The sequence below is a fragment of the Muntiacus reevesi genome, chromosome 1, assembly GCF_963930625.1.
Source record: "Muntiacus reevesi chromosome 1, mMunRee1.1, whole genome shotgun sequence".
In the NCBI taxonomy this organism is placed as follows: Eukaryota; Metazoa; Chordata; class Mammalia; order Artiodactyla; family Cervidae; genus Muntiacus; species Muntiacus reevesi.
In genome coordinates this window covers 231,396,878-231,419,354 of record NC_089249.1, presented here as the reverse complement: position 1 = coordinate 231,419,354, position 22,477 = coordinate 231,396,878, and the positions used below count along the sequence as shown (strand labels likewise).

At 45.4% G+C, this 22,477-nt stretch overlaps 2 protein-coding genes across 8 annotated transcripts in view; one reads left to right on the top strand and one right to left on the bottom strand.

Moving 5' to 3' along the window:
- Window positions 1-22,477, bottom strand: part of ARHGAP26 (Rho GTPase activating protein 26) — a 663,940-nt gene that overhangs the window by 618,800 nt on the left and 22,663 nt on the right. For 2 of the 4 annotated variants that reach the window (XM_065918816.1, XM_065918815.1), the window contains 2 exons: window positions 20,018-20,173; window positions 17,150-17,209 (listed from right to left, as the gene is read on the bottom strand). The gene's annotated coding sequence lies outside the window, so the exon portion shown is untranslated. Of the gene's footprint in view, window positions 1-6,341; window positions 6,360-17,149; window positions 17,210-20,017; window positions 20,174-22,477 lie in introns of those variants that run through there. The other 2 variants (XM_065918817.1, XM_065918818.1) reach the window with 2 other exon arrangements.
- The window catches only part of FGF1 (fibroblast growth factor 1), a 112,046-nt gene that overhangs the window by 77,420 nt on the left and 12,149 nt on the right, over window positions 1-22,477 (top strand). For 2 of the 4 annotated variants that reach the window (XR_010660914.1, XM_065918819.1), the window contains exons 3-4: window positions 7,514-7,716; window positions 20,685-20,788. Coding sequence is in view for 3 of the 4 variants with exons in the window: in XM_065918819.1 (XP_065774891.1) it covers window positions 7,548-7,716; window positions 20,685-20,788 (273 nt within the window). In the remaining variant the exon portion in view is untranslated. The remainder of the gene's footprint in view (window positions 1-7,513; window positions 7,717-20,684; window positions 20,789-22,477) is intronic. The other 2 variants (XM_065918821.1, XM_065918820.1) reach the window with 1 other exon arrangement.

Here is a 22,477-nt window from a genome sequence, read left to right as displayed (position 1 = left end):
CTTCCTTTAAGATCTTTAATTTCCTTAACATCTCCTTTGAAGTAGTAAGGAAGTATCTTCGATAAAATGAGAACCAGGTTTTGGCCTGCTTTTAACATAGGATAGGATATTCCAGACCTAATCTGAACCAAATCAAAATACATGTAGGCTCTTGGCTTAGCTACTCTGTTAACACCTTTAGGACACCACCTTCTAATTAGGTGTCCTGATAATATATTTCCATGAGAGGCTCCCAAGAAGGGACTGGCCTGCTATTCAATCAACAGAAATGCACATACCACTGATTATGTCCAGCCATTTGCTAAGTTCTGGGTCTAGAAAGAAAAAGCACAGCTTCTGTTCCAGGGCCTTGGAGACTAATGAAGGAGACAGTCAAGCAAACATAGTCAAATTATATTCATTCACTCTTTCAACAAATATTTATCAAATGCCCATTCAGTAACAGGCATTTTGCCAGGTACTAGGCTACCATGGTGAGCAAGACAGATTGGTTTGCACTCTCATGGAGCTGACAGCTCAGTCATGAAGACACATTAATTAAATAATCTAAGAATGAAGGTGTAATTAAAAACTGAAATGGGAGCTCTGAGGAAATGCTAAATGGTCCTGGGAGAACTAGAGGAACCTAATCCAGTTAATGGAAGTCAGGCGAGGCTCGAGGAAATGAGAGTTGAACTAAGACTGGGAAAAAAAAGTAGGAGTTAATCAGGTGAATAAGGCAGAGGGGAGGAGGAGAAGAACGGTGCTCCAGAGAGAGGGAATAGCGTAAGGAAGCGGAAGCTTAGAGAGAGAAAATGAAGGAGCATGAGCAGGGGTAGAGGCCAGGGCTGGTCCTCACAGAGCCCTGCTGTCCTTGTTCTGGCCTTACTCTTTATCCCAGAGCAACTGGAAAATAATGAAGGGTTAAGTAGGGAATATGTACAGCAATTACACCCAGTGCTATGACAGAGTAAACGGTATGCTGCCATGGGAGCATTAGGGAATCGACTAATCTAAACTGGTGTCTGTGGAATGGAGGAAGAGTAGGGAGGTTAGGGCTGGTGATATGTCCAAACAGGCTTTCTGGAGGAGGGAATATCTGAGATGAATTTTTGAAAGATGAGTATGACTTAGCCAGGTCATGGTGGAAGGGTGGAAGAAGGGAGAGACAGAGAGAATGCAGCTGGGTGAGTGTGAGGGTGTGGGGGGACTCCAAAAAGAGCAGACCAATGAGAGGAAAGGCAACAAGGTTAGGTGGGGACCAGACGAGGAAAGGCTATAGGTCATAGGGTTGGGTTTTATCCTGACGGCAGCAGAGAACACACTGACACGGTCAAAGATCTTCAATAGGAGAGAAATGCTCATTTTCATATGTTAGAAAGGTCACTGGCAGCAGGGTATAAAGTGGACTGGAAGAGAGCAGTGCTGGAGAAGAGAGGCCACTGCTGCCCGTCTCAGCAGCCCAGGTGAGAGAAGGTGTTACACTTGCTCCCAGCAGCACAGTGAAAACGCAAGAGGGAGGGTGATGCTAGCAGACATTGAAGAGGCACAGTTGAAAGGGCTTTGTCATGCGTGGGATGGGTGGGAGTGATTTCTACTCTAACCAAAGAATAGTCTCAACAAAATTCTATTTGTGTTGAGTCTAACTTTATGACCTTGAACATGGTCAATTTTTGTAAACGCTCTGTGTGTCCATGAGAAAAACGGTGTTCACTAATTGTTTGGTGTAGGGTTCTCTTATATGGTTCATTCAATTAAGCATGTTAATTGTGTATTTTGATCTTCCAAATCCATAGTACTTTTTGTCTATTTGCTCTATTATTTATGATAAAAATGTGCTATAATCTCCCACCATCATTGTGGACTGGTCAACAACTTCTCTTCATATATTTATCCATTTTCATTTTTGAGGTTATGTCATTAAGTATACACAGGCTTAGAAGTTTTACATCTCTCTGTTGTAACATCCAGTTACCATTATGCAGTGATCCTTTTTATCCCTGATCATTCTTTTTGCCATAGATCTATTTTATATTATTAATATATTAATATTGCTATACTTAAATTTTTGTTAACTTTTGGTGTCTATTTTTCATCCTTTTCTTTTAATCTTTCTGTGTCCTCATGCTTTTAATGTGTCTCTTGCAATCAGTGTAGATGGATTTTTTAAAAAATCCAATAACTAGCAAATTTAGCCCATTTACATTTATTGTGATTATAAATATATTTGAATTTATTTCTGCTACTTACTTATGAGCAATGTTTTTAAATATATTTGAATTTATTTCTGTCACTTAATTATGAGCAATGTTTTTAAGAGTTTCTATGAGTTTTCTCTTTTTTCCTAAATTCTTTTGGGTAAGAACAGTTTTATTCATTTCACCTCTTTTCCCTTATACCTGTCAGTTGCTGGTTGGAATTAATACATTCTATTTCTTTTAACATGTATATTTGACTTATCAAAATCTAAGGTAAATGAGTATCTCTAAGGAAAAGTTCAGGCTTTTGAGTCACACCATTCAGAGAGATGAGAGAAAGGACCTGGGGTATATTTGAGGCCAAAGGTGAGATCTGTTTTACATATACTGAATTTGAGAACACATACCCAATTATCACCTTAACAGATGCCTATGCACTTACCTTCAATGGCTTAATACACTTTGCAAAACATCCTTCTTCATGGGTATTCTGCATTGCTTAAGCAGTGACAGAAATTAAAAACAAAATTAAAAAAAATAAACATCAGTGGTTGTCTTCCTTTGATTCTTAGAACCATGTCTTCCCTTCTGACCTAGCTCAGGGCCACACTGAACACAAATGTGTCCTAGAAACAGCAAGCCTCATGAACATTCCTTCAATAACCATCAGTAAGCTGAGAACTGAGTCTGAAACAGTGACCTGGATTCTCTCTCACATAACCACGGCTTACCTGTGCCTCCTCCATCTTTTCTACTGTGTTTGTGGCTTGAATGATAAGGGAGGAAGGGCTTAGCTAATTTCTGCCAAATATTAGAGGGGAGAAAAACTCTATTTCCATACCAGCTGAAAAAATTATTTTAAATTAAGCATTCAGTTGCAGCTGACCTAGACCACATTAGGCTTCAACCAGTTCAACATAACCACTTACCCCTATCTCCTAGAGGTCAGGTCACACTTGTAAACTTTCTAAGTAGTGTTATGAATACTGTACTCATTTAACCCTTCAGTCAGCTGAAGGGTTAAATCTGAGGTAGGCAGCAGGGTGGGGATTATTAGAGGAAACATCTTGGAAGAAGTTAATGACTCGCCCAGGCTCCCAGAGCCAATTTGTGCATAGCTAGAGCTGTACAGTGTTCCTTACTCTCCCACACTGAAAAGTGACTGTGGTATTCCCAGCTAAAAGCATATACTTAACATCCTATTCATGTGTCAGAGCCCAGGTTCTCTTCCAGAGGCTACAGCTAACAAATATGTCAGGCTTAATATGAATGTTCCAACACACCTGGTGTTCTCCTCACTTTGGTTGTCACTGGTAAGTCGAGAAAATCTCCCCAGGGCCCCAAATCCCAGAGGGCTGGGCCAAGCACATGACAATGACATCCCTGGGCTTGGTCTTTTCCATCTCCCAACATACACAGAGATAACCCCCTTCCCTGACAGCCAACAAAAAGATTATAGTAACCAGGAGCAGGGCTTATAAATTTCCATTATGCTCTATGCCTGATTTCACATAGTTAATGGATTCATTTATTAGAGCAATTTGTGAAAATCCCCAAGGGCCTGGTAAGGCTGCTGCCTAATGGTTTTATCATGTCATACAGTTTCTTCATGCCTGTCCTTTAACACTTACTGGATTGGCAAGGAACTTTGGACCAACCACTACTGAAAATACAAGTAAACTGTAAACAAAGCAGAAAGGGGAAGGGCATTTTGTGCCTCTGGAGTTTCCTTCAACAACAAAAAATATTTCATTTTTGTATGTTTCACAGCTGATTCATCAAATGCCACTGTCACAGCCTACCAAATTCACATTGAACTCTAGGCTTATTTTCAGGCATCAGCATATCACCTTCAGATTTCAGGTATGGATTTGAACCAAAGGGTGATGGGAGCAATCTTAAGTCAATGCAGCCACACAATCACTGCACCTCTTACTGGGTGGAGCAGGCCCAGAGCAGAAGCAGGGGCTTGTATAACCCCAGGTTGCAATGCAAACCAGAGGGAAGGGGTGCCTGGCCTCTGGCAGAGGTCCTATCTGGGGAGAGTTGCAGTGATAAAGCCCAGGCTTCATGGCTTAACACACACATGAATGTGAGAGCATCAGTAGAATTCTTGGCCAGAACTGATGCCTCCAACCATAGCCAGCCTTTCGGTGCATCTGTTCCCTTCATCCTAATGGAATGGAAGCAACAGTGTAAATGAGCAGAGCCAGATTCACATGCAACACTTAGAAACCAACTTAATGGAGACTCCTAATGGGTGCCAGATCTCGAACGGAGGCCATCCTCACCACTGCAACTGCTGCATGACCAGGGCTCACGGGGACCTCCCTTTGAGAAAATCCAGGGACAGCAAGAAGCAAAATTCTGCCTAAGATGGAGAATACAAATGACTATTTGTATAGTGAAATGGCCACCACTAGTATATGGTTATTGTCTCCTCTACCTAATTAAGTACTAGGTGCTTGAAAAGAGGACTGATAGAACAAAAAACATGGATTATCTCTTAGCTGTAATTTAAGGAACAAGGATCTGGTCAGTGTTGTATGCTGACGACAGGTGATGGGTGAAAATGCCCATGTTTGAAAGCACTGAATTGCTTTACATCAGAGGGGATTCCAGAATTGTGTGGAATGGGGAAGAGGAGGGAGAGGGACATTGACAAGCTGGGAGGAAACAGGGCTGAGCACAGAGATAGAGGGGGGCACAGAGACTCAGAGCCGTGTAGATAAAGAGGGTTTTGGAAAAGAGAGTGAGGTTTTGGGAAGGGAGTGTAAAGAGCTGTGGAAGGTGAACTCTGCCATCTGCCCTGTGGAACTGATACATATGAAATTAATTTTCCATTTGTTATTGTAGTATGTGAAAAGGACCGGACAGTTTTGCCTTATGTGAAGAAGACATTTGGAGGTGGTCTGACTTTAAAGATAGTTTACATGGTCTATGCAAAACTCTGAGGATCCTTGGAGGGACTTCAAACCATAGCCCATGCGGCTGCAGATTGGAAGAGATGTACCAGACACATTAAAATGCCTGAAGCAGAGGAACACGTGGAGGCTTATAACATGAACTCTAATTCCAAAATCACCAGGACAAATCACCCAAATTGCTGTCTTGATTTCTGTTGGAATTACCTTCTATGCGAGCAGCTCCCTGAAGCCACTCCGGGAATGGCTGGATGGCTGGAAGGGGAGAGTGAGGAATGTAGGAGACTGGCTGGCCTTCTATTAAGTTCACAGGACTCCTAACACCTGGTGACATGAGTTCTCCAGGGAATGACAACATACATGGAGGCAAAAGTGGAGGCTGTTGGTGGTGACAGCCAATACCTGGGTTACAGATGAGTAACAATGAATGATCAGGTCATGGAGGCAGATGTACGTGCCAGGCTTTGAGTAAAACTCCCACTTCTGCTAGTAATACTGTGCTATCACTGAAGTCACTTAATACTGTCATGGTAATGAAGGGCAAGGCTATGGTTTTTCCAGTGGTTGTGTATGGATGTGACAGTTGGACTGTGAGGAAAGCTGAGCACCGAAAAATTGATGCTTTTGAACTGTGCTGTTGGAGAAGACTCTTGCGAGTCCCTCGGACTGCAAGGAGATCCAACCAGTCCATCCTAAAGGAGATCAGTCCTCGGTGTTCATTGGAAGGACTGATGCTGAAGCTGAAACTCCAGTACTTTGGCCACCTCATGCGAAGAGCTGACTCATTGGAAAAGACCCTGATGCTGGCAGGGACTGGGGGCAGGAGGAGAAGGGGACGATAGAGGATGAGATGGCTGGATGGCATCACCGACTCGATGGGCATGAGTTTGAGTAAACTCCGGGTGTTGGTGATGGATAGGGAGGCCTGGCATGCTGCGATTCACGAGGTCGCAAAGAGTCGGACACGACTGAGCGACTGAACTGAACTAAAGTGAATGAAGGGCAAGTTGGGGCTTTCTTTCAACAGACCCCTTTAGAGGCTCACTTACTAGCTGTTAAGACAGGCTATGAGCAGCTATAAGCTTTGGTTTCACTTTATTAAAAAATTGAGGATAATATCAGTGTCTGCCTCAATGACATAAGTTAACTCCTAGCCCATAATATGCTAATGACGATGCTGATGATCACTAGTATTATAAGGCCGCTTGATAATCAATGTGTACAATTGACATCTACTCACTCTTATAAGATGAAATTCCCATAGTGGTTTTCTGGTCTCTTCTTCACCTCTTTCTTGTGCAGTCCTTGTAGTGAGCACCGATTCAGTCTTCTAAATGGTGGAGCAAGCAGATGTTTTAAAATACTAAAGTTTATTGGCTTTGCTTTTTAATTCGTAGAGGGCCACTGATGCGTTTGTACACTGATAATACAAACTTGTGTAGAGTGGGTCCACTAATCCATCTGTACACTGATAAGATAAATTTGTGTATAGTGGGTCCACTGATGTATTTCTACCTATATGCATTTCTGATAATATAATTTGTGTACAGTGGGTATACATATCATTAGAGGGTCATAGAAGGTCATACAATGGTCTCTGTGTCATAAGACTTCTCATTAGGAAGTAATTAGGGTGAAGGTAGTCTTTGTACCAGGGATAGACTACCGTCTTCCCTGTGTGATCTGAGGATGTACAGGAAGCTGTGAACACAGGTAACAGCCAGCAGAACCTTCAAAATACTCCACCCCATAAAATGTCCTTTGGCACAGTGATGGCCCTTTAAAAACCCCACCTAACACCTCCACGTGCCTACTTCTCCACTTCTGGTTCCATTCCCACCAGCAAACCCGTAATTTTCCTTTACACATTAACTGTTGGCTAGCTCGGAAACACCCCACCCCTTCCCCATCGGTCTTGCGTGCCCAGGCTCCCTGGGCTATCTCTGTACACGGGCCTCAGCACCTGGGCAAAACAGTGGGAGGGTGGAGGGCACAACCTCGGTGCCGGCCTCTTGGCTTCTGTGGGTTTCAGCCAGACCTTGAATGTTATTTTAGTGCAACTTTGGTGTTTAATTTGAGGATGTGCGTGGATCAGAAGGAGGGACCAAAACATTATTTTTTTTTCCATCCACCAAAATGATCAAATTTGATATTCCAAAAAACGCACAGCCTGGTCCAGAGCTGAGTCCAATTGGGAAGTGGGAAATGACTTAAAATCCCTCCCCTGCCGGGGACCATCCTTCCTTAACCACTGGCCACTGCGCAGGCCCGTTTACTGTGGGCAGCACCTGGGCAGTCTGTGGTTTCCGCCCACCCAGGAGCCGGTGCTCTGAGGCTCTCCTTGCCTTCTTGAAAGGGCACACAGCACCTTCGCTGGAAGAACATCCTACAGGGTTGTTTAATTTCTTACAGCCTTGAAACAGCCACAACCAGCAGCTGCTGAGCCATGGCTGAAGGAGAAACCACGACCTTCACGGCCCTGACTGAGAAGTTTGACCTGCCTCTAAGCAATTACAAGAAGCCCAAACTCCTCTACTGCAGAAACGGGGGCCACTTCCTGAGAATCCTCCCAGATGGCACAGTGGATGGGACGAAGGACAGGAGCGACCAGCACAGTAAGCACCCATCTCACATTTCTGGTATCTTCCTTAGTCAGGGACGGGAGAAGGGAGAATAGCTAAGGGCTGTACCCCCTTCTCCAAGGTTCTTTTCAGATATGACACACTCAGACGCAGGGGTAACAAGGTACAGGGCGTCTGGGTGTGGAGAAGGGGGACTTGTGAGGGCAACAGCCCGCCTAAAGGAGTCTGATTTCAAGAGTTTAAGAGCACTCTCTGTTGACCTAACATACCTGCTGTGAGATCAGGCTGGCTGCCAATGTTCAATTGTTCCAGATTCCTGTAAGCAGCGAGAGGCCTGGTCCCCAAGGCCAGTCAGGGCCCTTCTCGCTCCATGACGGGAAGGGCCACATGAGGCAGGGTCAGTAAACTCCCAACAGACAAGGGCTCAACTTCAAGTTAACCGATTCTCCAGGTTATGTTTCCACTGGGCTTGATTTGTGAAATCCTAGTTCACAGTCGTAGTCTTACACCTCATTAATTATGCTGCTCTCGCTCTGCATATCATGCAGATGTGGCTGCGGTGACTGGGAGGGTTAAAGTCATTCTCCAGACCTTATAGAAACAGGAGAGTAGGAGTGATTTGAGCCAAAGACTGAGTATCTCTTCCGGGCTTTCCTGCCAGCCCTGCTCTCAGATAGTGTTGATAAATGGCGGTATGACTTTGGAGAAAAGACTTGACTATCTAAGAATGAAAATCTCTCCCTCTGCTTTAGTATTTCTGGCAGTGGGGTGTATGTTTGACATTAGGTGTCTGGGTTCTACTGTGATGTCACTGGGGATTCCCTGAGCACCATCAAAGCATTAGATGTTGGAGCGGAGTCAAGAGTCAGATCCGGTTCCTGCTCAGAGGGTCTGAAGGGTCAAACGTGTCATAAGCCAAGGGAAGGAAAGTAGGGATGAAATCAGGAGACACAGAATAGCACAGGTAGAATTTAAGGTTGTGCAGGATGGCTTTAAAATGAGATACAGAGAACACTGGCTTTTATGTGATGGTAGTCTTTATTACTGATTCGATTTACACCAAACGTTAGGGCTTCCCAGGTGGTACTTGTGGTAAAGAACTCACCTGCCAATGCAGAAGATGCAAGAGATACAGGTTTGATCCCTGGGTTGGAAAGATCCCCTGGAGGAGGGCATGGCAAGCCCTCTAGTATTCTTGCCTGGGAAATCCCATGGACAGAGGAGCCTGGCAGGCTATGGTCCACAGGGCCGCAAAGAGCTGGACACAACTGAAGCGACGTAGCACGCATGCACACACACCAAAGTTTGCAAGCACTGAGGACAAATGGTCACCCCAGTGGTGCTCACCCTCCACCCACAGAAGCACAGATGGTGGGGTGGAAGCTAGCATTCACCAACCAGGCGGCACTGTCCCTTCCCTCTCATCCACCAAGCAGACCCTTGCCATGAGAAGCAGGAAGTCTGGGGTTGAGGTTTGGGGCTGACTGCTGCAGGGTCAACTTGGTTTTAATGGCTTGTCTTCAGATGGACTTCCCAATGCCTTATACTTGATGAAAAATAGGTACCAGAGTATAGCAAAAAAAAAAAAAAAGACTACTGAGTATGTCAGACATATACACAAGCAACATTCACTGCAAATAAATGGACTTAGACTTCAATCTGTTGTGTTGTATCAGGCAAGCTACACAATTTGTGTGATCTGCCTCATACAACACAAAGGGAACAAGCTGTAATCTCTAAAAGGCTTTAAACATTTCTAATAAGTCTTATCAGTTTTCTGAACCAACGAGAATGTTCTCTGGTCTTCCTCATCCCAGAGGAAAAGACAACCTTGATGAAGTGTTCTATGGGGTTAAGCTGGCTCTTCTGGGAAACCTTAAATTCTGGGGTCACGGGAGGCTACAATTAGTACAATTCCAAGTACTAGGATTTCTGTACAAAGGGTATGTGACTTCACTGTTAACATTATAGTCTGCACTCTGAGTACAGAAGTGTGGGACAACTTCTGCATGGTGCTGCAAACTGAGCTGTCTGACCTAAGACGTCAGAAGCCCTGGAGGGCAGCATACCTGGAGGGTAGCATATGAGTGTATATGAGGAGGTCGACACAAGAGTGATGGTGGGTTAATTACTTCTCAAGTGAACTTAGGCTAGTTATGTAACTGTTCTCGCCTTACTTTTCTCAATTGTAAAATAAGAGCAATATGACTTGCCTCCCAAGTTTCTTGGGCGGATTACTTGAGACAATGTAGTGAAAATTCTTGGCACAGTCTCTTGACCGAGAGTAACTGCTCAGCATATGTTGGCTCATGTTGCTACTGTCATCACCACTGTCACCACCACTACCACCACCGAGATTTCCATGTACTCAACAGAGCACATGGAACACAGTATAACACTTAAGGACCCTACTACTCTCTTCCCTCCAGTAACACTGCCCTCCAGGAAGGCCAAGGGTTTGGATTCAGGTTTGGATTCAAGGCCTCTCTGGCAACATTCAGAGTTGTTGTGTTGGCCTATTTACTTAGCCGAGAAGTAAGAACAAGGGCCAAGGAGGTCAGAAATGAAAGCAGGGTGAGTAAGCAGAAACCCATCCCCGTACCTGTCAATGCCAGGAGAACCAGGTAATCCACATACCCCCTGTAGAGTCAGGAGGCCTAGATTTAGAGTCAGAAACCTTGAGGTTATATTCCTGTGCTGCCGCTTTCTAACTAGATCAGCACCAGACAATTATCATTCTCTCCATTTGGCATAAAATGCTCTGCAAAAGCAGCTTTAAGTCTCCCAGCCCCCAGACCCTTCCCATCATCTTTTTCTCTACAAAAATGTGGAAGTCTCTAGTGTTCCCAGCTATCTCAACTAGCGGGGAAATACTGAGGCTCAGTTTCCTCACCAGTGCAATGGGAAGAGCAACAGAGCCTTGTGTGCCTGACAAAGCTGAAAACTCATGAGATCCTGCAGCCAAAAGGACTGACTCCCTGCCATGGATGCACCTACTAAATGTGGCTCTGTCGCCCTCTTCTGCCCAGAGGTGGTACTGCCACAATCTTTCTGAATTTCAAGGTTCTTCAGAAATAGAAACAACCTGGGCAGGCATGGAGTGGATGATCCCTGGGTGGTTAGCACAATGGTTTGTATTCTTGATCATTAGTTTTAGCATGACTAGAGACCACGATGGAGAAGACAATGGCACCCCCCCCCACTCCAGTACTCTTGCCTGGAAAATCCCATGGATGGAGAAGCCTGGTAGGCTGCAGTCCATGGGGTCGCTAAGAGTCGGACACAACTGAACGACTTCACTTTTACTTTTCACTTTCATACACTGGAGAAGGAAATGGCAACCCACTTCAGTGTTTTTGCCTGGAGAATCCCAGGGACGGGGGAGCCTGGTGGGCTGCCTTCTACGGGATCACACAGAGTTGGACACGAGTGAAGTGACTTAGTAGCAGCAGCAGAGACCACTTATCTTTAAGTGGAGAGCCACACTCAAAAACTTCCTCCAGGGAGAGTATTTCTAAAAGCCAATCAAATATTTAAATAAATCTACATAAACCATGCAAAATGGAACTATACGCCTTCCAGCACTATAAGGCATAAAAAAACACCAAAAACTCAACACCTTTCACAGCTTCTCTTTGTCCCCAACCAGTTGATTTACCCTGGACATGACTGAGAAGTCTGCAAAATGTATTCCCTTCCTACCTCCAGGAGAATAAGTTTCCCAGAACCTAACCCAAGGTCTTTCTTGGAGTGGAATAAACCCACGGTGGATGGATGTGCATGGGCCACTGTCCTGTAGACCTGAGTCAGAGGTCTCCACAGGTGGGAATTTCTGGCTGCAGAGAAGATGTTTTTGGTTCATCCCTTTACAAAGGCTCAAATCATAGCTGGAGGCAGTTAGCAATGCAGACTATAGACATCTATTACTTTGCCACACTAGGGAGGCCAGGCAGGACCAGAGAGGAGAGTGGCAGACTGCAAGAAGGGGTGCTGGGGGCAGGGTGTGAGAAGATTTTCGTTGACTGCTAGGGTGTGGCTTGGGGGGCTGGTAAGTGGCCATGTCACCAGGAGAGGTAGGCTCCTGGAGGAGGAACAGGGGCAGGGAAAGAGGACCAGCTCCACCTCAGACACGGGGCGTCTGAGGAGTGCCTTGTGTATCAGGGCAGCCCTCCTCGGGGTCATACTGCACATTTCCTTGTGCGATTATCTAATGGTCTTCTGCCCCGGTGGGCTCCCTGAGGACGGGGACTTCATCTCTCACAGTTCAACACTGCAATCTGTGTGTCAAGCACATGGCTGGGCGGTCAGGTTCGTGGCCAATAAATATTAATTTGATGAGTGAATGAACTGTGTTGCAAGCAAATAAATTCAAATTCAATAATATATTCCATAAATATCTATCGAGCACCTAATATATGCCAGGCGTTGCACTAGACTATTTAATTTCCTCTTAGACACGGTCCTGATGAGGTTATTAATTATCATTCATAATGAACTGCCCTGTGAACTAACTCTGTGAACACTGAGCCCTGGGAACAGCCAGTAACTGGGAAACTTGGCACCGACCCACAGCTGCATCTTCCAAAACGAAGGCTCTCTTATAGCACACTTCCACCCCTGACACCAACACCACAGTGGTGGCTTCACCCCACACACTGATTAAATGAACATATTGGATTCACACAGCCCATCTGTGGACCCAGTAGATGCAGGACCCATCGCTGCGGTTTACTGGCTCCCTGTCAGCTTCCCTGTCAGGAAGTTCCTTTTCCTCCACGTGCCTCAGTTTCCTTGTTTTAAAAACAAGGATGGCAACAGTACCCACACTCATAGGAAAGCTGGAATTTTAAGTGTGACAGTTTGTGAATGTCTTTAACAGCCTGCCAGGCACATGATAAGCGCCTGGAACATGGTATCTATCAGCAGCAGCAACCTGAGGCTTGCTGGGCCTTCCTCATCTAACCATCTGATCTTTGGAGTATGCTGAGTTAAACCAATGCTACACCAGCTCCCTGCATCTCAGCATCTCTGGGACTGTCCAGGCTTGGAGCTCTTGAGACCTGGCATGTAGGTACCTGTGCCCAGGCACCAGCAGCTCCGCAAGTCCTGCCCTGTCTCGCCTCTCTGCACAGCAAGCTGTCTTGGGCAAAGCAAGGAGGAGCTCTGTGCCTGATTCTGCTCTTTCTGGGGGAGTTCACTCTCTGTCTAAGGGGGCCATAACCTATTTCTGGAGCAGTAACTGGAGGATAGGAAAAAGTTCACGAGCATCCCAAACCTGCAGCCCCCTCCTGCGGCATGCACCCCTCACCTCCCCAAGCACGTACGAGGCTTCATGGGGAGCAGGATTACTGGCACCACTGACCACACAAATGGAAATGTTCCTGAGCAAAGTGTGTGCCAATCAAATATTTATAAATCAAACCACATCCTAAAGGCACTAGAGGAGTTCACTGGTCCCCAGAACCCTGCTTTGCAGCCCTTTAGAAAGGGCAGGCTCCTTCCCTTCAGTGAATCCCTCCTGCCCACAGTTCTGGGAGCAATCCAGATTCCCCATCCTGCTACGGCTCACCACCTGACAGCGAACCCACTGTGCTCCCCACTGCACTGGTGTGCTCTTCAGGTGACCACAGTGGGCAGAGCCAGGCATCAGAGAGAGCAACTGGTCTTCAGACAGGCACGCTGCCCCTGGTGCGACGCCCTGCCGAAGGCCTCCTTCCCTCTCCTCCCTACCAGCTCCTTATCTGCTTATACAGGAGGGATTTTTCTAGATAGACTATTTTTTAAAAAAAAAATCACACAGTCCATGGACTGTATCAAAATTTTCCAGGCACCTTTTTCAGACCCTAGAGGAGAAGCAAACGCCTTTACACATTCTAAGAAAAGTCTTTTTCATATGCGCGCGCGCACACACACACACACACACACACACACACACACACACACATATCCAAACCACTGTAACTTTTTTTTCCCCACAAACGCCATTTTATTTCTTGTCCGTCTTTCTCTAATGTTTTACGGTGCCCGGCTTGTGGCTACATTTTAATTATAAATGCCACTGACATAAAACAACCTCACTAAGTTCTGAATGGGGCTGACCTCATTTTGGATAAACACGGCAAAGGACGGGAAGTCTCCAACCCAGAATAAACCAGGCACGTAATCTCTCTGGGCCTCTCTCTGGAGAGCAGAGGTGGAAAGCAGGCTTAAAGGCCACGGAGGAACGTGCTGCAGAAGCAGGACCTCCCTCTGCAGCATTCATCCTGCTGAAGGCAGCAGCTGTAGTCTTACCTTTCAAAATTCCTAGGGAGGGACAGAGCTCATGTCCCCAAAGCTCATGTCTCTTGGCACTGGCAAGTTCTAACTCCTGTTCCTTCTTTCTATCCTTGGAATGTAAGGGATCATGTGTCTTACTGTGACTAAACTACTATGAAGAGCTAATGGAAGGCTCTGAGGAGCAGAAGAGAAAACCAGAGATATCGGCTTATAATTCCTCAGGAAAAGAAGGAAGACCTCTAGACAGGGACCAGCATAGCCACTCAGATCCCTGGCTTCCCCCTTACCTAGGTTCCCCTAAGACCCCTGAAGAGTCCAAAGGATGAGGCAGGAGCATGGGCTGCAAAGGTCATCTTGTATATTTCAGTTATTTGACATTTACTTTTGATAAATTGGCCATTCCCAAACCAGCACACCCTAATGCATTCCTAGACAAGGAGCAGGACTCTGGATTTCACTGGGGACACAATGGTTACTAGTCTATGAGGCAAATGCTTCCAGTCTTTCTGTAGCACATTTTTAAAGTGCTTTATAAGTTTGAATTTCTCTAAGAAACTTGTAACTATCACTAGAATACCTATTTTAAAAATTGCTTTTCATTTCTTCTGCTGAGTCAAAAGTCGCTGTCCATATTTCAGAGATGGGGAACAGTGACTCCCCTGAGGGCTGAGTGATTTGCCCTGTTTTTCAAAAAGTACTTGCCCCTTCATCCTTGGGATGCTACAGAGCCACTGACCACCCTGCTCACAGAGAGCAAGTCCTAAATTCCCCATACGGGAGAGAGGAGGCACTCCCTCCACCCCTGTGTCCTGGGTGCTAACCTGGTGGAAGGTGCTGGAAGGAGACAGTGAACAGAGCAGGTGTGGCCTGAGTGGCCCTTCACCAGCTTTCCGGGTTCCCTGTCTGCCCTTAGGTTGTTGTTCAGTCACTAAGTTGTGACCCCATGAACTGCAGCACATCAGGCTTCCCTGTCCTTCACCTTCTCCTGGAGTTTGCTCAAACTCATATCCATTGAGTTGGTGATGCCATCCAACCATCTCACCCTCTGTCGCCCCCTTCTCCTCCTGCCCTCAATCAGGGTCTTTTCCAGTGAGTCGGAAAGGTGTGTCTGCCCTCAAGATGACACACTGCAGATACCTGCATTCAGGTCTAGTTGGTCCCCGAGGGAAAGTCTCTGTCGGGTCACAGAGCACCGCAGGGGTCAGCAGCAGCAAGAAACTCAATGCCTGCCCAACTACAAACCAGGCTTTACACATCAGCCACCCAGCCCCACCCGGAGCAGGGCAAAACCATCAGCAGCCCCACCACCCAAAGCTAACCACGTTACCAACTTGCTGGCTGTTCTTGCCTCAGTATTGTCTTTTGAAAGGAACGAAAAGTTAGGATGAAAGGCAACTTCCCTCCACTCCCCTCCCCAGTGTCATTTTCATCCTCCCTAGAGCAGCCACTGCTATGAATTTGGACTGAATCAAGTGCACACTTTTATCTTTTACTCCCTATCTATTCATGAGCTATGTGCATTGGTTTATGTTTTGGTGTTTTGTTTTTTTTTTTTTTTACAAAATTTTCATCAAGGATTTACCATAAATATTCTTTTGCAGTTTGCTTTTTTCTCATTGTACATTATTTTCTGCTTTTCTTTGAGAAAGAAAACAACTATAGAGAGGGAGAAACAAAAAGAGGGTTTTGGTTTTGTTTGCTTTTAGCTCAAAAACAAGTGGAGTTTTCGCTATTGTACTGCTTGATTACTCTGGGTCCTCTGACCCTAAATAGGTGTAAGCCCCTGAAGGCAGGGACCTTGCCCACCCTGAGCAGAGCACCCAGCATGTGATGCCCGGACCATGAACATGTGGCGACTCAGTGGCTTCCCCTGAGGCCCCTGCTCCCTCCAAGAGGGAAGGGCTGCTGCTTCCGCCAAGGCTGTCGGCCAGTCCCTCCCTCTCTTTGTAAGCCCCCCTCTCCCGCTTACTCTCCTTCCCTCCCACCCCTCAGCAGCAGCTGCAGGAGGATGTAGGTTTGGAAAACTGGAATGAAGTCACACTAGGCAGTTGGACACCTAGTCAGCTATGCGAGCAACGCGCTGGGTGTTACTCCTTCCTGCCAGCTCTGCTTGTAGAAGGATATATGTTTAAGCAACTTAGCCAGAAAGAAATCCAGTGAAAATGAGCTATGAAACTTGGACATCCTGGAGAAATAATATTTACAGAGGAAACTCTTGAGACAAACTCTCACCAGTGCAACAACTTGGTGCTGGGGCTCAGGGCCGAGGGCTGAGTCGTGCACCAGGCAGCTCTGTCTCATGTTTACCTCCACGGGGCGTTTACACGGCCAAGACGGGGCTCCTCAGACGGCAAAGTCAACTCTACCTACCCCCACAGTGAGACAAGTGGGAATTATTTAAGGCGCAGAACAGAAATGGACTAGAAAATAAAAAGTTAAAAAAAATAAGTCTTCCTAGGTGATCACGATGTGCTGGTGTAGGTTCGTCATTTATAACAACGGTACCTCGCTGGTGGGGGGTGACGACAATGGGGAAACTGTGCCATGCAGGGGAGGGGGCACATGGTAAATTTCATACTTTCCCCGTATTTCTGCTGTGAACCTAAAACTGCTCTACCAAAGGAAGTCTATTAAAAAACATTTTTCTTGATTACCCAAAAGGACTTGCCCTTTGGGGTTTCTGTTGCAGCTATAATGTGACTGACTTATAATAATGTGACCTACTTATATAAGTGTGCGTCGTAAGTCACTTCAGTTGTGTTTGACTCTTGAGACCCCACGGTCTCCTTTGTCCATGTGGCTCTCCAGGCAAGGATGCTGGAGTGGGTAGCCATTTCCTTCTCCAAGGGGTCTTTCCCACCCAGAGATCGAACCCAGGTCTCTTGCACTGAAGGCAGATTCTTTGCTGTCTGAGCCAAAAGTCCCAGGTAGCTAACATCATCATGGCTTCTGGATGGTAATCCGACATCTTGTGCAAGTCAGATCTTGAACATAAGGGGGACTAAGGAGGCAAGTGAATATGGCTTGATTTGGACCAATCTTTCTGGTAACTATTCAAGGTACTGTATGAAAGAGAGGAAAAAGCAGGATATTTAAAATAGTCAAGTCCGGATTCTGGTCATGGTTTTGTCTATGATTCTAAGTACAATGTCTGGTAAAAGGTGCTCTTACCAAGCTTCAGTTTCCTCACCTGTAGGACAGAGGCAGTGCCACCTTCCTGCAGGGATCCTGTGAGAAGTGATGATGTCACCTAAACACAATAAAAATGATAGCAATTTTACTGGACACTTCCAGGTATCAGATCATTAAACCTCACAACTCCAGGGAGCAGACACTATCATTACAGATAAGGAAACAGAAATAAATACCATGCCCAATCATTACACAGCTAATACACAGCCAAGCCAGAATTTAAATTCATGCAGTTTGCTTCTTGAGTTCAAACTCTTTAGTTTTACACTATTTATACCAAGATAGAAACTAGCAAGATGCCTGGCACATTGTAGATGATCAGTAAACAATTATTCCCTTCCTTTGGTCTCTCTTAAATATAGAGGATTATGCTGAGAAACTGATAGAAAACACATGTGAAAGTTCTCTGCAAATCAGAGGTCAGTGAAAATACTGAGCACTGAAAATTTTTTTTATTGAGATACATTCACATACCTTATAATTCACCCATTTAAAGTATGCCATTCAGTGGTTTTCTTAGAGGTTTGTGCAACCATCTCTACAATCAGCTTTCATCACCCTAAAAGAAACCCTATACCTCTTAAACATAGTTTCCCTTTCTCTCTCCAACCCCTTCCTCAGCCCCTGGCTACCACTAATCTACTTCCTGTCTCTATGGATTTTGCCTATTCTGGACATTTATTTTAAATGGAATCATATAATATGTGGTCCTTTGTGAGTAAGCTGCTTCACTTAACATGCTTTCAAGGTTCAGTCATCTTGTAGCATGCACCAGTACTTTATTCCTTTTTATGGTTAAATAATATTCTGTTGTATATAGCACCATTATTGAATTTATTCACATGCTCCTGAGGCTACTAGTGCTGGGAAAAAACCTCTAGAAATTGAATCTAAATCATTCCAATTTTACTAACAAGGAGACTATGGCCTGAAAGTTAAACAACCCAGCCAAGGTCCTGCTCATAAGTGGCAAAGCCCAGCCTTGAACCTTACAACTCACAACTCGGTCGCATCTTACTTCACTTCACAAAGCATTATTGGAAACACAATTCAAAATGTGCAGCTTCCTAAGGATGGGCCAACAGAATCATCTCTGCAAATATTAGTCTAACATTGTCCACTCAACAAATACACGCTGTCTCTCCCCAGGGTGCAGAGCACTATGGGAGGAACTGGGGACTGGAGAGGAAGCAGGAGAGATAAAATTCCTGCCCTTTCTCCCAAGCGTACACTCCCCTGGGAAGGCAGAGATAAATGCGTAAAGCCCTAAACAACAAAATAAGTGCACACTAAGTGCCATGAAGGAAATAAACCAGGAAGCAGAAAGACAAAGATGCAGGGACGAGGGTGCCAGGGCTCCCGGCGTGGGAGTGAAAGGACTTGCTGTGCAGCGTTGCGGGGTCCTTGTGGGGGGAAGGCCGCTCTGAGGAAGGGTTTTGGGGCTGAGGCCAGGAGGAAAAGGACCATCTTTGTGACTACTAGGGGAGAGGAGATACCAGACAGAGGGCAGAGCCTGTGCCAAGATTCTGTGGCAGAAGACAGGCTGGTGTGGGAAAGGAGTGGCGTGGCTGGAGCAGTGGCTCAGTGAGCGAGTGGTGGGACCCGAGGCTGGAGAGAGAAGGCCTCCGGCCTGTGCTCTCACGACTGCCTCTCAGAGCTAAGCAGTCAGGAGGCCTGGTGGCAAAGGAGATTGTGGCTTCCGGTTTTCTTCTTGTGAGTTAAATAAACTCTGCTCACCAGAGGAAGTGAGTGGAGGTCCTGAGTCTCTGCAGCAAAGACTTTCAAGGACAAGAGAACTGAGTCGTCAATAAGGGTGATGTAACTACGTATCACCCTTTGGATGAATCAGAAGATAAGGAAAACAGAGGAAAATGAGAAGATACAGACATACTAATAAGGAAGTGGTAAAATGATTACTGCACATCCACATAAGGGGACACAATTCAATTGGCAAAGATGGAGGGTAACTCCTTCACTGCTTCAGTGGAAAGATTTCCAGTCAGTTTTAACTGAAAAACACAGGTACAGGACTGTAGGGTATCTTACCATTTGCATAGGAATAAAACAAAAGCCAGGAGGGATACAATCAATGTCTCATACATAAAATTTCTCTAGAAGAACACACTCAAAATACACCTAGGAAGAGTTTACTTGTTTGTCTCTGTCTACCCAGGAGAATGTATCCCAGGGGAAGGGCAAGGATCCTTGTCTGTCTTAACCCCCATCAAATTGGGACTGAGAGGTTGGAAGGGGCAGGAGGAGGACATTCACCACCTCCTCTTCTATGTTTCCAAGTTTGAAACATGGGAATACATTTCTGATTCTAAGAAATTAAATAAAAAATGAAAACAAGGAAAAGCAATGAGGGGCCTAGGGGTACAAACTGAAGCCCTGTGTTCCTTCTAGCATCCCCTGCATCTCAGCTTCTGACAAATTTGACCCTTAGAGAGGTCAGCTGACTCCCAAAGAACTATTGGATGCTCAGTGGTCCCTAGTCCAGATTTCACTCCTAATCGTAACAATGGTTGGGACCAATGAAATTGTCCCAAAGTAGGCAAGGCGCCATGGGAGTATCGGTCAGTGTAATTGGAGAGGGGGTAACTCAGAGCATCTCAGTCTTTACCCTTAACCTCAGTGTTTCCCAACCTTGGTACTACTGACTTCTGGGGCTGAACAATTCCTTGCAGTGAAGGGGCTCCCTGGGCACTGTAGGATGTTGAGCCGTGTCCTGGCTTCTACTTGCTAGAAGCGAGTAGCACTATCCCACCCCAGCTGGGACAACCAAGAGAGTCTGTAGACATGGCTACCTGTCCCCCGCAGAACAAAATCATCCCCATGTGAGAACCACCACTCCCATCCCAGGTACCTTCTTCACTCTCCCTGCCAGAGGTCAGGATTTCCCCTCTATCAGTACCCGAGTGGGGTTGTCACAGAGGCAGGGTCTTGACTGAACTTCATCGTGGTTGAGCTCCTTGAGTTTCATACATGCCAAGTGATCTAACTTCCTGGGAACCTCTTCCATCTGGGAAAATAACACTATTAGGTTTTGAAAAATAACAATCTGTCCATGAAAAGCACCCATGAAAGGAAGGCCCAGGCCATAAAATGCACTCCTGCCAAAGCAGGTTGAGAACTGAAGCTGAACAGCCTCAGGCTGGCCAGCTGCCGACTCTATGGTACCCCAAGATCTCTCGCTGGGATGCTGGATCCAGGGAAGTGAATGAGGTTCCTCCCCTGACCCTGCCCTGTAAAGTGCATGTGGGGTCACTTTGTAACAAACGAGGCAGAGACGGGTGGGCGAGCCTGCCACCACCTCTCCTTCCCTCGAGAACATGACTCCCAACAGACGGCTTTCTTTGCAGGGCAAAGAAAAAGGAACTGTATTTCTATGTTTTGATTAATATGAGGCTCATCCTTGAGGGCTCTGTGAGATGAATGAGCAGAATTTTCCATGGCTAACTGTCCCGGCTGCCAGACTCTATCGGCAAAAGCTTAGTGTTTATTTACTTTTGCTCATGTTATTTTTATTTCAGTTCAGCTGCAGCTCTCTGCGGAAAGCATAGGGGAGGTGTATATTAAGAGTACGGAGACTGGCCAGTTCTTGGCCATGGACACCGACGGGCTTTTGTACGGCTCAGTAAGTATGAGGCTGACATGCTTCCAGACTCAGCCAAGGTTTGAGGTTTCCAGAAATCTTGTTACATGGAGTGATGCAAACTATAAAGCATCAATTAGTCTGTTTGTTATTTTTTCCAGCAGGATTCCCACCCTCCACACAGCCTTATTTTAGGCACAAACATAAAAGAGTTTCTTGCGGTATTCTCTCAAAATACTCCAACATATTATCCCATAGACAAAGAGAAAACATTGATTGAAATTTTAGTAACTCATCCAGTCACTTGCTCCAGAATACCCAATCCCACTTCATTCACTCATTCATTCCAAAAATGCTTCCTGAGCATGTGCCATGGGTTATATAGGTATGTCTCTTATGCTTTTTATAAAAACTGCAGAGCCCAGACTCTCGCAGTTGATACGTCATACATAAAACTTTTAAAACAGTCCTTTTATTCTGGAAGAGTCACCTAAAAGGATAAAAGTTTAATAAGTTAATTCAACAAACATGTAGCAATGCCTCCTGTGTCAAAGTGCAGTTGGGTACAGGGGTGAAAGGAGGGTTGGGATTGGGAATGGGGAGGGTAATGAATAGACACATCCCTGCCCTGGAGAAGCACAGTCCAAGAGCTTATTCAGTGGCTAAAATCCTTCTCCATCTCCTGCTCCTTCTCTCTTTTACTTAAGGCTTTATACATGTCTGACTCAGTACATATTGATCTTTGTGAGAAAGGAAGGAAACAGAGGTAATCTGATTTTGTCCCTATTTGTATCTCTGGTAAACGATTTGAATTGAAAGATAGCTAAAGTCAATGGCTGTACGTTTTGGAATTATTTCTGGATTTCAATAATCCCTTCTCTGTAGCCTAACAACTGAACATTAAGGCTTCACCAAACCCCCTTCTTCCCTTTTAAGAAGATATCTATCAAAAGGCAGCCAGCAGGAGAATTTCAGTCCGGGGCTCCCTTTAACTTAAATCAAATTGCCAAGTGGCAATGGGAAACTTTTTCTTGAAGCGGGAATTTCAGCCAGGGCTTGGGATCTGAACACAGTTCATCTTTTTCATGCTGCCCACTAGGGCTCAGCAGATGAGACCACTGGAGGAACAGCTGACTCCTGTAGCTGTTTGCTGAAATACAGATTGATTGGACAACTTGAAGGTGTGGAGCTAGGCAGTGACTGGAAGTGAGAGTTGATTTTTTTTTTTTAAGGCAGATCTTCCAATCTGTAATGAAATCAATAGACCAACCCATCAATCAGTGTCAGACTTGTAACTTAATCTCATATCTCTGCCAGTTTGGCAAGTTACTCACCTACTCTGAGCCTTATCTGAAGCAAGGATAGTAATGAACAGTAATTACTGCATACTTACATAGGTCAGGAGAGTCAGAGAGACAACACTCAGAACCCACACACACGTAGCAATGACAGCTATAAGGCAACTGGTTTACAAATTCCTTACATTCATTATCATGTTATATGTTACAGTTTTGTGACTTTTCTTCCTTTAAGTCAATCCTGATGTTTATATACCTTCTCTTACTTGTATAAAACTCTGATGGAGAATGCCCCTAAATTCCATTTCCTCTAGGATTGAAACACCCGCTTCTCTAACCACGGTCTTGGATGTCACTGATTCACCTGAAATATGCACAGGGTGATCTTAATCTATCACTATTTTCATATCCCTAAGAATATGAATTTTCATCT